Genomic DNA, 16,652 nt, shown 5'->3' on the forward strand with positions numbered 1-16,652 from the left:
GAGGCTTCCTTCTGGGACGACAGTCATGCAGACCAATTTGATGCAGTGTGCGGCGTATGGTCTGAGCACTGACAGGCTGACCCCCCCACCCCTACAACCTCTGCAGCAATGCTGGCAGTCCTCATATGTCTATTTCCCAAAGACAACCTCTGGATATGACGCTGATCACGTGACCTCAACTTCTTTGGCCGACCATGGCAAGGCCTGTTCTGAGTGGAACCTGTCCTGTTATACTGCTGTATGGTCTTGGCCACCGTGCTGCAGCTCAATTTCAGGGTCTTGGCAATCTTCTTATAGCCTAGGCCATCTTTATGTAGAGCAACAATTCTTTTTTTCAGATCCTCAGAGAGTTCTTTGCCATGAGGTGCCATGTTGAACTCCCAGTGACCAGTATGAGAGAGTGAGAGCGATAACACCAAATTTAACACACCTGCTCCCCATTCACACCTGAGACCTTGTAACACTAACGAGTTACATGACACCGGGGAGGGATATATCTCTATATCTCTTATATCTCTTTTGTGATATACTGTATATATATATATATATATATATATATCGCTGGAACTCAGCACAGGGATGGTGGGAACCCCTCATAATGGGCACAGCGCGTGTACAGACCCGGGAACTCAGCACAGGGATGGTGGGAACCCCTCATAATGGGCACAGCGCGTGTACAGACCCGGGAACTCAGCACAGGGATGGTGGGAACCCCTCATAATGGGCACAGCGCGTGTACAGACCCGGGAACTCAGCACAGGGATGGTCGGAAACTGCCATTCTGCTCCTTGACAGTGAGGTGTGAGGTTGCTGGTTCCTTTGCTCCTGTGCTTCCAGAGACCAGGGGCTAGAGTTGCTTCTCTGCCCCAGGAGTGATGCAGGATCCTGGAGAGGACCCTGGTAGAGGCCCCCTGGATAGGCCTCAGCCTGTGGAAGATTCTGGGCCTGGCCCAAGGAAAGATGAGTCCCTGTCTGCCTTTAGACAGAGGATTGTTAAAATGCTGAACCGGATTGAGAAGGAAGAGGAGAAATTGTTGGCTTTGAAAGCTGAATTTAAAAAGAAAAAACAGATTTGTGCCAAGGTGTTCAGTAAGAAAAGACTCTGAGGCCTGAATTGAAAGACTTGGAGCAAGCTCTGCGGAAGCAGAAAGAATTGGTGAGTTCTCTGAAGGAGAGTAGTGGAACTTTTAAAGAAAAGTATAAAAATGAAGAACATTTTAGCCAAATGAGAAGAGGAGCCACTTCCTGCATGGAAAGTGACCCAACCAGTGAGGAGATGCAGGTACCGACAGAGTCAGCAGAGAGTGAGAAAGTGGGCCCGGAGGATGAGCCCAGCTCTTCAACACCTCAGACATCTGCTGAGACCTCAATGGCAGAGGCCTCTGTCCCCTTCCCTCCCCAGCAATATGGAACATCTGAGGAGGTTGAAGGTTCTGGTATGCTGGAGTTTGTCGATAAGCTGGAATCGCCTCCGGATGCGGCTTCCCGGGATGATGAGGTGAAGATGGACACCGTTCCTAGCCCTGTGGAGGAAAGACCTGTGGAGAGAGCAAGATCCACCATGAAGTCTGCAGCAACTGGGAAGAAATCTGACCCCAGCATCAGCCATAACATTGCAGAGGTGACAGCACAGCAAGCAAGTGCAGGTACAGTGTGTGTGCAAGATGGTGTGAACTTTAATGACAATAGGCTTGCTGAGGGTTATAGTGCTACAGGCAGTCAGCCTAAACCCTTAGACAATGTACAGCATAAAATTACATCTGCTAATACCCGTCAGCTTCAGTCTGCAGAGAGGTTCATGGACAATACAGTGACTTTGCCTGGACCAGGCACAGCGGCTGTTCCTGTGAACGGTGGAGGAGATGCTCCCTAGGGGGAGGGGTATCTGGAGATTGAATTCGGCCCTCCTGGAAGACGAGAGAGTAAGACAATCCTTTGAGGATTTTTTTCAAGCACAGGTAACGATCCTAGACTTTTGCGGCAGCAAGTCAGAATGGTGGGAGCTTATTAAACAGCGGACTGTTGGGCTTTTCAAGGCCATAGGAAGAAAGAAGCAGCAAGATAAGTATATCACCTACCAGCGTTTGCGGAGGAAACTTGACCTCCTTGTTTCGAATGGAGGAGATTCTGGGGCGATCTCTGAGGTGAAGCTCCTCTTTAGGAGACATCAATATGACCGGCACGCCTCTTTGGTTCAGGAGAGGGATTATGGGAAATACCATTCGCCTGACCCTTACCAGAACTGTAAACAGAATGTAGCAGTTAAGACAGTCAATGGCCTGAGGGACAGTACGGGCTCTCTGACGAAGTCTAGGTCAGGGATCCTGGAGGTTGTCAGGTCATACTATGCCGATCTCCAGGGAGGAAGGAACCTTGATCGGACAAGGATGTTGGGTTTTTTGGACTCTACACCAGGACTGGAAAGTAATGTTCCTTTGATGAATTTGACAGATGAAATCACTGCAGATGAGGTAATCCAGGCGATTATCACCAGTTGCAGGCAGTTTGTTATCCCGCCACCAGCACTGTTCGGTCCAAGGTAGAAGCACTTTCTCAGTGGTGTTAGCTATCCGGGAGGCCTTGGAGCGTTGTAGGTCTGCTGGTTGGGGTAAATTTTTGCTGACATTGGATCAGGCTAAGGCCTTTGATCGGGTTAATCATGAGTACTTGTGGCTCCTTCTTGACAAATATGGCCTGGAGGGGGGTTTCATTGATTGGCTCAAGATTTTGTACAAAGGGGCTGAAAGCTTTCCTCTGGTTAATGGTTGGGTCGGACAGCCCTTTGCGGTCGGCTTGGGTGTGCGTCAGGGGTGTCCATTGAGTCCTCTGCTATATGTGTTTGCAATCGACCCCTTCATTAGAAGGCTAGAGAGTGGACCTTTGTGTGGGGTACCTTTGGGCATCGCTGGTGAGCCTCCTTTGAAGGTTGTGGCCTATGCTGATGATGTTTCTGTTTTTATCTCTGGGACTGGGGAGGCGCAGGAGGTGGTCTCAGTGATAGGGCAGTATGCAGAGGCATCAGGTTCAAAGGTCAACCAGGACAAGTGTGAAGCTTTCTGGATGGGTGTGGAAGGTGAGAGCTTTGTTCTCCCGGATGACTTCCCGGAGCCCCAACAAAATATTCGAGTTCTAGGCATTGAATTTGGCCCAGGTGACTATGGTCATGCAAATTGGGTGAATAGGCTGGAGAATGCCGATGCCAAGGTGGCAAGCTGGAAAGGTTGGCGGCTTTCCTTGAGGGAAAAGGTTGATCTGATCAAGACTTACCTGATTCTGATTTTTCTGTATGTCAGTTTTGTTTGCGTTTTGCCAGTTTCTCTCTATACCAGGATCTATAGTTGTTTCTTCCAGCTGTTATGGGGGAACAGAATAAACCTTGTCAAAAGGAATGTGACTTACCTTCCTAGGCGGCAGGGTGGTCTAGGGATGGTCAACCCTGTAGTCTTTTTCTCTCTGATGTTTGTGAAGTATAATCTTGGTAACATGTTGGCAGAGAGACCGCCTGGGTGGGTTGGTATTTTCCAGTCCTGGTTTAGGCCCTTTCTGCGAGACTGGGAGAATGGTGGGCCAGTGAAAAGCCTGAGGATCAAGCATGAACAGCTCCCGGCTTATGTTGCCCCGTGTTTGAAAATGCTTTGGCAGTGGCAAGTAACAGCAGGAGAAGTCAGATCTCTTCCAAGGAAACTTCTTGAGAAGCGGATCGTGAGCTCTGCTTTTTGCGAGCCACTGGTCTTGAGGGATTGCCCAAGCCTGGTTTTGGGGGTGGGTTTGCGATTGATTAATTTGGAGAGAATCCCAATGAAGTTTAGGGATCAGGCTTGGCTTGCCTTTCATGGAAAACTATATGTGAAGGGCAATTTGAAGTTTCTTTCCATGAGTGATCGGGGCTGCCCGAGAGTGGAGTGTGGAAGAGTGGTGGAGTCCATGGATCACTTTCTACTTCAATGCCCTTTTAATATAGAGGTGTACAAGAGGGTTGGGAGGGCTCTGAGTATACCCTTCCTCCCCCATATGAGTTATGCAGAGTGGGTGTATGGGGCATTCCAGACTCGTCGGGATTATGATTTGGACACACTTTTTTTAGTTAGTCTAGTAGTCCGTTATTTCACGTGGCGTGCATGATGTCAGGTATCCTTACAGAGTAAAATCCTCCCTGTGGAAGTGGTGGTGCAGGACATTCTGGGTGAGGTTGGGAAGATTCGGGGTCTTGAGAAAGGCAGGTGGCAGCAGGAGGCCTGGATAAGGGTGTGGAGGAATATCAGGACTCTGTAGCTGCTGCCTGTTGATCTCGGGGTGTGCGGCTTTTCTTTGTATTCACTCCCCTAGATTTTCAAGATGAAATCTATTTTTGATAAAAGGCTCCATGAATGGTGACGGTGATGTTCCTTAGTCTGGCTCTCCTGTAGGGATTGTGTTGTGCGCAATTTGGTTTGTACCATTTATTATGTTCTTGTTTTGTATAATCATATTCAATTATTTTGTAAATATGTTTTATTTATTTATTATGATTTTATTGTATATAAGTTGTTGTTTGTAAGATTTTTCAATAAACAAAATTAACCCCTCATAATGGGCACAGCGGGTGTACAGACCCGGGAACTCAGCACAGGGATGGTGGGAACCCCTCATAATGGGCACAGCGGGTGTACAGACCCGGGAACTCAGCACAGGGATGGTGAGAACCCCTCATAATGGGCACAGCGGGTGTACAGACCTGGGAACTCAGCACAGGGATGGTGAGAACCCCTCATAATGGGCACAGCGGGTGTACAGACCCGGGAACTCAGCACAGGGATGGTGAGAACCCCTCATAATGGGCACAGCAAGTGTACAGACCCGGGAACTCAGCACAGGGATGGTGAGAGCCCCTCATAATGGGCACAGCGGGTGTACAGACCCGGGAACTCAGCACAGGGATGGTGGGAACCCCTCATAATGGGCACAGCGGGTGTTCAGACATGGGAACTCAGCACAGGGATGGTGGGAACCCCTCATAATGGGCACAGCGGGTGTACAGACCTGAGAACTCAGCACAGGGATGGAGGGAACCCCTCATAATGGGCACAGCGGGTGTACAGACCCAGGAACTCAGCACAGGGATGGTGGGAACCCCTCATAATGGGCACAGCGGGTGTACAGACCCGGGAACTCAGCACAGGGATGGTGAGAACCCCTCATAATGGGCACAGCGGGTGTACAGACCCGGGAACTCAGCACAGGGATGGTGAGAACCTCTCATAATGGGCACAGGGGGTGTACAGACCCGGGAACTCAGCACAGGGATGGTGAGAACCCCTCATAATGGGCACAGCGGGTGTACAGACCCGAGAACTCAGCACAGGGATGGTGGGAACCCCTCATAATGGGCACAGCGGGTGTACAGACCCGGGAACTCAGCACAGGGATTGTGGGAACCCCTCATAATGGGCACAGCGGGTGTACAGACCCGGGAACTCAGCACAGGGATGGTGAGAACCTCTCATAATGGGCACAGCGGGTGTACAGACCTGGGAACTCAGCACAGGGATGGTGGGAACCCCTCATAATGGGCACAGCGGGTGTACAGACCTGGGAACTCAGCACAGGGATGGTGGGAACCCCTCATAATGGGCACAGCGGGTGTACAGACCCGGGAACTCAGCACAGGGATGGTGAGAACCCCTCATAATGGGCACAGCGGGTGTACAGACCCGGGAACTCAGCACAGGGATGGTGAGAACCCCTCATAATGGGCACAGCCGGTGTATAGACCCGGGAACTCTGCACAGGGATGGTGGGGACCCCTCATAATGGGCACAGCGGGTGTACAGACCCGGGAACTCAGCACAGGGATGGTGGGAACCCCTCATAATGGGCACAGCGGGTGTACAGACCCGGGAACTCAGCACAGGGATGGTGGGGACCCCTCATAATGGGCACAGCGGGTGTACAGACCCGGGAACTCAGCACAGGGATGGATTTTACTGGATCAATCACAAACCAATACGTGTATATACCTTTAAATGTGGTTGAAATAGAATGTCAGCTCCTCCAATCACAGACCAGAGACATTGTCACAGTGTAAGGATCTGATTGTCACCATGTACTCTGCAGGGTCCATACATACAGAATAAGAACAGATACTGAGAATAGTGTTCAGGGTAGGGGGAGGGGTAGATCTCCAGTCACATTGTGGGATGGTCACCATGGTGACAGTGTTGCGTATAGAGCTGTGGACACGCCCCGTTCAGGGTGTTATAGGAAGGAGATCTGATGTCATGGAGATGTGGTGACCCCGTTGTGTCGGACAGGTGAGTGACATTAACCCCTTCACTACCAGAAATATGAGTGATGATCCCCCCCCCCATCCCCCCGGGAGAGTAATAGTAATAGTATCATATCACCATGTAATAGTATACAATGTATCTGTGTATATCATACAATGTATCACCGATCATCAGATCATACAATGTATATCACCGATTATCAGATCATACAATGTATATCACCGATTATCAGATCATACAATGTATATCACCGATTATCAGATCATACAATGTATATCACCGATCATCAGATCATACAATGTATCACCGATCATCATATTATACATTGTATCTCTTTATTACATTGTATCATCTGCTCCTCGGGTCCCCAGGAGCCCCCCTGCTGTTCCCATGGTAACGGCTTTTCCGGACACGGTGGGGGATTTGGACGCCTGAGGACTATAATGTCCCTCCCACTCTGTACTGACCTATGGGAGAGCAGACATCTATATATCAAGGATTACACACCAGGATACACTGAGGGGTGATGCTGAGAGTTGTAGTTCATCAGCACCTGGAGGTCTATAGATTACCTGAGTCAGGTGTACAGATTGGGGGCGGGGGGAGGGGTGATGTACTATGGGGGGGTGTCTGCTTATATATCCCAGGAATACAGAGATAGGAGGGGGATGAGAGAATGGGGGAGGGGCTCTGTGAAAACACACAGACGCAGCACCCTGGGCCCAGGCAGTGACATCGCAGTGAGTGACAATCTATCATCTTCTGTCCAATCATATTCACACCCAACCCCCACATCATCATTCTATTGTTTGTTTACATTTATTATTTATTTGTGTTTATTTATCATTCTATTTATTTACATAACATTGAAACCTAATGATGTGTTACATTGTATACATCAGTGCCAGAGGAGCTTACACTCTAATGTCCCCTCCCCCCACAGTCACATCAGTCTCTGTACAGAGGAGCTTACACTCTAATGTCCCCTCCTCCACAGTCACATCAGTCTCTGTACAGAGGAGCTTACACTCTAATGTCCCCTCCCCCCACAGTCACATCAGTCTCTATACAGAGGAGCTTACACTCTAATGTCCCCTCCCCCCACAGTCACATCAGTCTCTATACAGAGGAGCTTACACTCTAATGTCCCCTCCCCCACAGTCACATCAGTCTCTATACAGAGGAGCTTACACTCTAATGTCCCCTCCCCCACAGTCACATCAGTCTCTGTACAGAGGAGCTTACACTCTAATGTCCCCTCCCCCCACAGTCACATCAGTCTCTATACAGAGGAGCTTACACTCTAATGTCCCCTCCCCCCACAGTCACATCAGTCTCTATACAGAGGAGCTTACACTCTAATGTCCCCTCCCCCACAGTCACATCAGTCTCTATACAGAGGAGCTTACACTCTAATGTCCCCTCCCCCCACAGTCACATCAGTCTCTATACAGAGGAGCTTACACTCTAATGTCCCCTCCCCCACAGTCACATCAGTCTCTATACAGAGGAGCTTACACTCTAATGTCCCCTCCCCCCACAGTCACATCAGTCTCTATACAGAGGAGCTTACACTCTAATGTCCCCTCCCCCAGTCACATCAGTCTCTGTCACAGTCATGCACATCTAATTTAAAGGACTTGTGTATTTATATTGAATGCTGCTGATAAGCAGCCAGGGGCAAACCTGGGAATTAGAAAGTGCAGGGTCTGGAGGAGGACCAGAGGAGGGCTGGAGTCAGCTGCTATAGTCTTCTAAATGCTGAGACCAGGGGAGGAGGAGATGAGGGGATGCTGCGCTTTATGAGAGAGGTGCAGGATCTGTAGGAGGTGTTCTGTTCTTCTGTTCTCCTCTCTGTTGCCGACTGCTGAGGCGGGGGGGGGGCAGAGACAATCCTCTTTGGAGCTGCACACAGAAGTTCACGATTTTGTGGAGGAGTTCTGTCCTCCTCTCAGCTACCAATATCTGAGACATGATCAGGGTAGTAAGGAAGGGGGCGCCACAGCTGCAGGAGAAGACAGTGCGAGGGCCACATCAAATGGCCTTGCGGGGGCCGCATTATTTCTTCCACACTCTCTCCAAAACAGAAAAACATGAAGGTGGGCGTTATCTAAAATGCACAGGAACCTCATATTATGTGGCTTAACAACGGTCTCATTTTCTTGTTTCAGGATGTCCTGACACCATCCAAGAACATAAAACAGTCCAAGCTCAGTTGTAAGCCTGAGAAAAAGGAGACCAAGGAAACGCCTTAATGGTTGGATGTGGCAAAGAAAGGCCATAAAATGAGACGTCGGAGGACTTGCTGAATTGTTCCCTCAGCCAGACATTGGAGAACTTGCTGAATTGTTCCCTCAGCCAGACATTGGAGAACTTGCTGAATTGTTCCCTCAGCCAGAGCCATTCACCTTGTAAGTTGTAATTGTGGGAGGGTTGTCTCCAACTTGCATAAGTGACTTCTGTTGATCATTTGTTGGGTGTCACTTTTCTAATGACACCAACCTTCTCCACACGTACTGACTGATTCTGAAAATCTCAATCCTGTCCTAAACCAGTCCAGAGAAGGTGACTATTGGGAAGCCTCCAGACCATGGATAGTAGGATTACCAAAGAGGAGAACTCGGACAATTCCCGCATCACTCCAGAGATGCTGAAATCCCGGACCGGCGAGTTTGACCTGGAGTCCATCCTTTTCCTGAAGCTGCGCTCTCTGGGGATCCATGAGTTGGGTTGTATCGGAGAGTGCCTAAACCTGGAGCGGTTAGATCTCTCGAACAACCACGTCACCCACCTGGCTCCACTGTCCTCCCTGAAGATGTTGGTGGCCCTGAACTTGTCGTGTAACCGGGTTTCCTCCCTGGAGCCCCTGGCCTCTTGCGACAACCTGCAAACCCTCAACGTGGCCGGGAACGCGCTGTGTACCGTCGACAGTCTGCAGTGCTTGAAAGGCCTTCGTAAGCTGGAAAGCATCCGCTTGAGGGATCCCATCTACAACCTGAGTAACCCTTTTTGTACCAACGGCTCCTATAGACATGCTGTGCTGGATACCATACCCAGCGTTAGAGTGATCGATGGTGAGAGGGTCACTGGCAGCGGTAGTGACCTTTACCATCTGTGCCGGGACATTGACAACTCCTTGAAGAGGTTCACCACCAGCAATGGGTTGGCGGAGATGCCGCCGGGCTCTGTCCAGCCATGGGTGGAGGACGGCTACTGGGACCTGAAGCCTTTCCAGAGCACCATCATCGAAGAGACCTACAAGCAGTTCAATGACATTCTGCAGGAGTGTAAAGAACTCAGCAAGAGGGCCGATGACGCCATCGCGCAGGCCGAAAGAGCGCTCAGCATCAGAAGCGACACCAATTCTTATGTCTTCTGATTGCTGGACATGTGCAGGATGAAAAAAAAAAAGGTTTCGTTTCGATTCCTTAATTGGAAAAAATTTGTTTAATTCGATTTTCGGAATTCGCTTCGTTTATTCGTTTTCCAATCGATTAAAATATTTCGAATTCGAATCCAGATCGATTCAAAAAGTTTTCGAAACAATTTCGAATAATTTTCGGGTTCGAATAGCTTTTCAATTTACAAATAGATTGGAATATAACAGAAAATAAAAGAATATAATATTAATAGCGTAAAACAGAACAAAATAGGATAGAAAATAAAAGAACCGAATAGACTAGAATATAATAGAAAAGAATAGAATAGAATAAAATAGATTATAATCAGCTTCTGAAATTTGAATAGAATAGAAAAGAATAGTATTAACAAAAACAAGAGAATAGAATAGAATAGAAATAATATAACCATTTTCCAAAATTCAAATAGAATCAATTCGAATTTGAATAGAATATAAAAGAATACAGTAGAATAGAATATAAAATAATACAATAGTATAGAAAAAAAAACAGAATAGAATAGAATGAATATAACCATCTTCCTATTCTAATCTATTCTTTTCTATTCTGTTTAAATTCAAATTGATTCTATTTGATTTTAAGGAAATGGTTATATACTTTCTATTCTAATCTATTCTATTCTATTTTTTTTAATTATACTTTTTTCTTATTTGTTCTATTCTAGTCTGTTTTCTATTCTAGTCTTTTCTATTCAAATTTATTCTATTCGAAATTATAATTTCGGAAGATGGTTATATTCTTTCTATTCTTTTCTATTCTATTCTATTACGTTGTTTTTTTTCTATACTATTCTGTTATTTTCTATTCTATTCAAATTGATTCTATTTGAATTTTGGGAAATGGTTATATTCATTCTATTCTACTCTAATGTTTTTTGAATTCTATTCTTTTCTATTCTATTATAGTCTATTCTATTATATTCTAGTCTTTTTTCTATTCTATTCTTTTCTATTCTATTCTTTTCTTATGTATTCAAATTTAAAATTATTATATTTGAAATTCGAATTTCAGAAGGTGGTTATATTCTTTCTATGTTATTCTATTCAATTTTTTCTATTATATTCTAGTCTGTCCTGTTCTTTTATTTTCTATTCTTTTTTTGTTCTGTTTTACTCTATTATATTCTATTCTTTGATTTGCTGTTATATTATTTTCTAGTCTATTATTTTTTTCTTCTATTCTATTCCTTTATTTTCTACTTTATTTTATTCTCCTTGGAAATTGGAAAACTGTTTGAATTCGAAAACTTTTTGAATCTGAAAACTATTCGAATTCAAAACGTATTCGAAAATGATTGGAATTCGAATTTCGTCCAAATTAATTTTTTTTCTTCGTTATTTCGGATTAGTTGAAATTCGGTACTATTGTAATTCGGAAATTCGGGTACATCCAAATCTCTGATAAACAGAAGTTTGTCCGAATTTTTAATTCGGAACGAAACAAAACGCACATGTCTACTGATTGCCCGGCTTCCCTTTCCACAGCCCGGTCCTCCAGCTTCTCTACCCCTTTGATCTACTAAAACACTCTCCATCTCGAGTCTCCTGTCCTCTTCATCTCAGCTGTGGTGATGTCCTCAACATCCCTGATCCAGTCCTTACTAGATGCTTGAGTTGTCGCTCGTGGTGATGGTTGGTGACCCCTCCAGTTCTCCCTCATATGAACTCTACCAGAGAGACCTCTTTTCTCCTCAGTGTTTCCTCCTGGACTTCTCACCTTCAATTTCCTGTCATGTTCAGCTCTTATGTCCTATTTACTACACCTCCCCGATTTAATGTCCTCCTTGCTGTTGTCTTGGTGGATGGACCTCTTCCGAGCCTCTGTCCTTTCTAGATCCCTCATATATCTGGCACTTCATGTGCGTAACCTCTTCATGTGTGTAGAGCTCTATCAAGGTTATATTTTAATGAAGTTGTACCATCTTAGGAACCCCGACTGCAACAACCAGCCACCGGTGTCCACCAGCAAAGACGTTTCATCCGGGTTTAGATGTCTTCAAACACAATCCACAAAATGTAATCTGTAGACTGTAGGGTCAACGTTCTTCCAGAATTATCCATAAAAGCGAATGATGATCCCCACCGGACTCGGCCTTCCGATGCGTTTAACCCAAGATATGGACTCGGTCATAGAAGTGAAATATGTAAAGAAAAGAGCAATGTCTGGTGGGGATCACTATTGGCTTTGGATCAATGCTGACCTTGCAGTCTGAGGGTTATTTTTTTAGGAGCACAAAATGTGATAACTGTGTGAAAAGTAAAATAACTCATAGTAAGTGTCTCCTACCCCCCTTAGGAGACGCTGGATTTTTGGGTTCATCTCACGTGCACAGCCAGGCAACAGGAATTTTCCATGTTTCACTCTGTAGTCAAAAAACAGTCCCGGGTGTTTTGGTTTTGGTTTATTAAGGGATGAACTTAGATAGGGACGGGAAGGTATGGTATGCCCAGAACTGTAGTTTCAATGCAACTTAAGGACTTGAAACTGTCTCTGGCTATCAGAAATCACAAGGCTGTCCTCCTCCCGTAGTATAAACAGATCAACTCAACTGGTACAGAAAGTTTTCCAATAACTTAAAGCGGGTGCTCCAGCTCCATAAAAAATACCAAGGCACCTGGCTGCTCCTTAGATTCCCCAAGTGTAGCAAGGTCCTGAGCCCCCCAGAGGCCTAATGATGACCTCCAGAGTTAGGGACAGCTGACATCCTTCTGTGTAGAGGGGGTTACAAGGCATGGTGGATGCAATGCACGTTAGATTGATGGGCGCCAGACACTTCTTGAATGCAAAGAGATTTATTGTCTCTTAAACAGAACTGTGGGAGAGAGGGTTTAGGGCCAGGACACCCTTTAGTAGTTGCAATGTTAATTAGCAGACTCAGAGACTTCTATAGGTAGACAGCCATGCAGAGAAAGGCATCCAGCTAGACACCACATTTGCATGAGTAGGACCGCTGTCTCCCATGGCAACAGTCTTGTAACAGTTTCTAACAAAGGTTGCAATGGACTCCTTCACTTCCTCTACAATCTCCTATTGTAGATCTTCACTCAACTGAGCTCCCAGTCTTTCACTAGACTTGCTGATCCACTGCCACTGGATCCCCTGAGCTCTTCCAATCTTCTCACTCAGTATCTTCCTCAAGCGTCACCCTCGCGTCCCTGCTGGGGTCCTAGCTTGGCACTCATAGATACTCCTCAAGCGCCACCCCACTAGCCTGCTTGGTCTCTGGCTTGATACATAATAATGCTCTGCAAGTGTCACCTCCGCTGGCTGGGTCCCTGGCTTGGCACTTGCTGAAGTTTTCCCAGTTCTTCACCGTCCTCGTTTGGTGAGAATTCTGCTCTGGTACTTGCTTCAACTACTCACAGTGGTCCCCGGTAACAAGGGGGATTGCCTCTTAGTGACGACAGCTTCCCCTTCTACTTACGACCACAAATGGTTCTCCGGCCGGCAGAACGGTCACTTCTTGTTGGACTGCAAGCCGCAGCCCCAACCCTACGCTGCTCTCTTGCCTCTGGATAGGCCCTCAGACAGCCTAGCAGCCAGATGTCCCCGGGATAGGCCCAATCTCTGGCCTAGCAGCACACGTCCACCCAGACAGCCATCCAGGTGGCACAGAACCCCGGTCACCTGACTCCACCCAAATAAATAGGCTCTCCCAGTAGGCCAAGGGACCTAGGAATCCACTGCCCATTGGCTGAGACACTCCATTCATTCCTAATCTGTCCTTGCAATGCCCTTGTCTTGTCTAATGTCACTAGATACTAGGCCATTTAGCAACAGAAGAGAGAAGTGCAGCGATTCCAGAGTTAGGGCGAAATTTACCTCCTAACAATTGGCAACTATCACTTGGCAAATAAATTTAATAGCAACCCTATCTAAACACCAGGGTGCTACACAAGCAAGAGGTGTAGGGTAGCTGTACTGCCTTTAATGGTTCTAAGCTGTCCCTTGTTATGCTAACTGGGCATTGCACCTGGGGGTTTCTCCTCTATAGGCTCTGGGATGTAGTGGCTGAAGCTACTCACTCAGTCCCTTTGGTTAATCCAGTGGAGAATGTGACTGCTAAACGGGCCTCTTGCTGGACAGGTCCTGATGGCTCCCAGGATGGCTTCAGATAAGCCTAGCTGTGGCTGAAAGGGTGTAAAGCTTAATTTGCTGCTCTCTCTCTCTCTGGCTCCTTCTGTCCACCCAGGGGCAGAGCCCCCCAGCACAAGGGTGCCCGCCAGGCGCTAGAACTCTGGACCACATGGCCAAACTCCAGAATATGTATGAGCTATCTCTCCACCTTCTGGGCCATCCTTACCCAGGGATTGGAGGAGACTCCATAAATATTCAGGCTTCATCTCTGCCCCTCCATTCTTCTAGAACTCTCCAGCTGTCCCGACCGCGTTTGCTGATTACCTCCTTACTATGCGGCCCCGTCCTCAATAGGCCGCTCTTTTTAGGACATGCGGCCTGGTAGCCCTGGCCCACCAGGCAAATGCCCGGTGTGCCCTATGGTCACTCCGGGTAGTACTGTACATAAGTAATAGGAATATTCAGTTGAACTAAGTAAAATGAGACCTAGTTGGTTGTTGTGGAGTACTTCATAGTCAAAGTGCTTTGTGCTGCCTTGTAGGTAAAAAAAAATGTATGAATTGTCCGTGTCCATCCTTCCACTTGTTCAATGTTCTTTACTCTGAATATGGATCTGTTTGGTTCATTAAATGACTATAATAAAACCTTCTTCTGGGGTGAAGTGTAATATGTGTTCCATTACATACTCTATACAGACATAATGAGGAGGTCATTGAGAAAGCCCTGAGGTTGGGTGCAGACAGACATCTGTCATGTGACTGTTGTATCGCATTTATTATCACTTGACGCAGGTCACTACGATAGTTCACTGATGAAGTCTGAAACAAATTAGGATTGCTTTTCCCGCAAACACAGATCCAACTTCATTGTTCTTTGAGGATTTCTTGTGTACAGGTGTGACTTGCACATGCTATACCCAAGTCCCGAGGAAATGGGAACCCTCTCCCTCAACTAACAGAATGGAAGGATCCTTCAGGTACCCACTTAGCTGCCTGGGTGATGTGGACACTTTCTATTGGCTGTCCAGCAGAGAGGTCCTCTCAGGCTCCAAAGATCACCATGCCTAGTCCTAAGAAAATGGGATCCCCAATTCTTTTCCCCGCATATTTAGTGCTCCAGTGAAGGAGTGCAGACATATTCCCAGATCAGCAAATGATAAATGACTTAAAACCTTTAGGACTTTCACTTTCAGATCTCTCTTTTCTCCTTTATATTAAGGTTTACTACCTTCTCCCACACCTGATGCTTTTTTTCCTTCTCCCTAAGCTGAGACTTGTTTCTTACTCTTCCACCTGAGACTTTGTTTCATTTTCCCCCATTTGAGGCCTTGTTTTTTTCTCCTCACCAGAGCCTTTGTTTCCTTGTCCTCCACCTCAGACTTTGTTTCCTACTTCCCCACCTGAGACTTGTTTCCTTCTCCTCCACTTGAGGCCTTGTTTTTTTTTCTCCTCACCAGAGGCTTTGTTTACTTCTCCTTCACCTCAGACTTTGCTACTTCCCCACCTGAGACTTTGTTTCCCTTTTCTCCACCTGTGACTTGTTTCCTACACTCCCACCTGAGGTTTTGTTTCCATGTCCTCTACCCGAGGCTTTATTACCTTCTCCTCCACCTGAGACTTGTTTCCTTCTCTTGCACCTGAGACTTGTTTCCTTCTCTTCCACCTGGGGCTTTGTTTCCTTCTCCTCCACCTGAGACGTGTTTCCTACTCCCCCACCTGAGGCTTTGTTTCCTTCTCCACCACCTGAGACATACCTTGTGGCAAAGCCTGGCATATAGAGGGAGACCACAAGGACCACAAATGTTGCGACAGTGGCCGCAAGAAAGTGCTGAGGTAAGAGTGCCTGTAAGATCGTCTGTTGGTTGCAGAGGTGCATGGCAGGTGCTTCACCAAAGTTGGTCTGGATAACTGAAGTAGCAGATGGCAGCAGGAACAGCAGACCCCAGGCTGGGTAGGCAGCAGCTGGTAGCAGATGCAGGAAGACTGGTAAGCACACAGCAGATGGAGGACCAGCATCACCAGGCCCAATGCAGAGCAGGACAGACAGATGACTGGATGCAGGGTCAGATGAGCAAGGTCAGCAAAGGGCGATCAGGTATAAGTATAAGCATAAGCAGCAGGCAGAGAATGGTTAAGATGCAGACAGAGGTCGGCAATGGGATAACAGGCAGATGAGTAGAGATAAACAAAGTCTTAAGGCCGAGGTCAGAACAGGTGGAGTGCAAGTGTGGTCAGGTCAAACAAAGGAATCAAACACAATTCACAGGAACATGGGTAAAGCTGCAGACAGCAATGTACTAGTGTAGTTGCTGCACTTATTTAGGCCATTTGGCGCCAGTGTTAATGGCTAATCCGTGCGTGCATGCGCATAAGCACTCACATTCGCTCACATTCGCTATATGGCCAGCACGTTCCTGACACTTACTTTTCCACCTGACGCTTTATTTCCTTTTCCTCCCACTTGAGGCCTTGTTTCCTTCTTCTCCACCCCAGACTTTGTTTCCTACTCCCCCACCTGAGGCTTTGTTTCCTTCTCCTCCACCTGAGGTTTATTTCCTTCTCCTCCACCAGAGGCTTTGTTTCCTTCTCCTCCACCAGAGGCTTTGTTTCCTTCTCCTCCACCTGAGGCTTTGTTTCCTTCTCCCCCACCTTAGACTTTGTTTCCTTTCTCCTCCACCTGAGGCTTTGTTTCCTTCTCCTTCACCTCAGACTTTGTTTCCCACACCCCCACCTGAGGTTTTGTTTCCTTCTCATCTACCTCAGATTTTGTTTCCTACTCCCCCACCTGAGGCTTTGTTTCCTTATCCTCCACCAGAGGCTTTGTTTCCTTCTCCTCCACCTGAGGCTTTGTTTCCTTCTCCCCCACCTAAGATTTTGTTTCCTTCTCCTCC

At 47.0% G+C, this 16,652-nt stretch overlaps 1 protein-coding gene across 3 annotated transcripts; it reads left to right on the plus strand.

The window, feature by feature from the left end:
- The first annotated feature begins 6,073 nt into the window (after window positions 1–6,073).
- LRRC61 (leucine rich repeat containing 61) lies at window positions 6,074–14,418 on the plus strand. Of its 3 annotated transcripts, none has more exons than XM_073632538.1 (2): window positions 6,074–6,290; window positions 8,438–14,418. In XM_073632538.1, exon 2 carries the CDS (start codon window positions 8,857–8,859, stop codon window positions 9,643–9,645), a length of 789 nt encoding a protein of 262 aa, XP_073488639.1. In that variant the 5' UTR covers window positions 6,074–6,290; window positions 8,438–8,856; the 3' UTR covers window positions 9,646–14,418. The 3 variants fall into 3 exon arrangements, with proteins under 3 accessions (XP_073488639.1, XP_073488641.1, XP_073488640.1); XM_073632540.1 differs by lacking the exon at window positions 6,074–6,290 and adding an exon at window positions 6,804–6,825; XM_073632539.1 differs by lacking the exon at window positions 6,074–6,290 and adding an exon at window positions 6,877–7,006.
- Window positions 14,419–16,652: the final 2,234 nt, after the last annotated feature.

The sequence above is a fragment of the Aquarana catesbeiana genome, linkage group LG05 (genome assembly GCF_042186555.1).
Source record: "Aquarana catesbeiana isolate 2022-GZ linkage group LG05, ASM4218655v1, whole genome shotgun sequence".
NCBI lineage: Eukaryota > Metazoa > Chordata > Amphibia > Anura > Ranidae > Aquarana > Aquarana catesbeiana.

Coding starts and splice junctions, on each gene's coding strand:
- LRRC61 (XM_073632538.1), top strand. CDS start 8,857: ATGGATAGTAGGATTACCAAAGAGGAGAACTCGGACAATTCCCGCATC.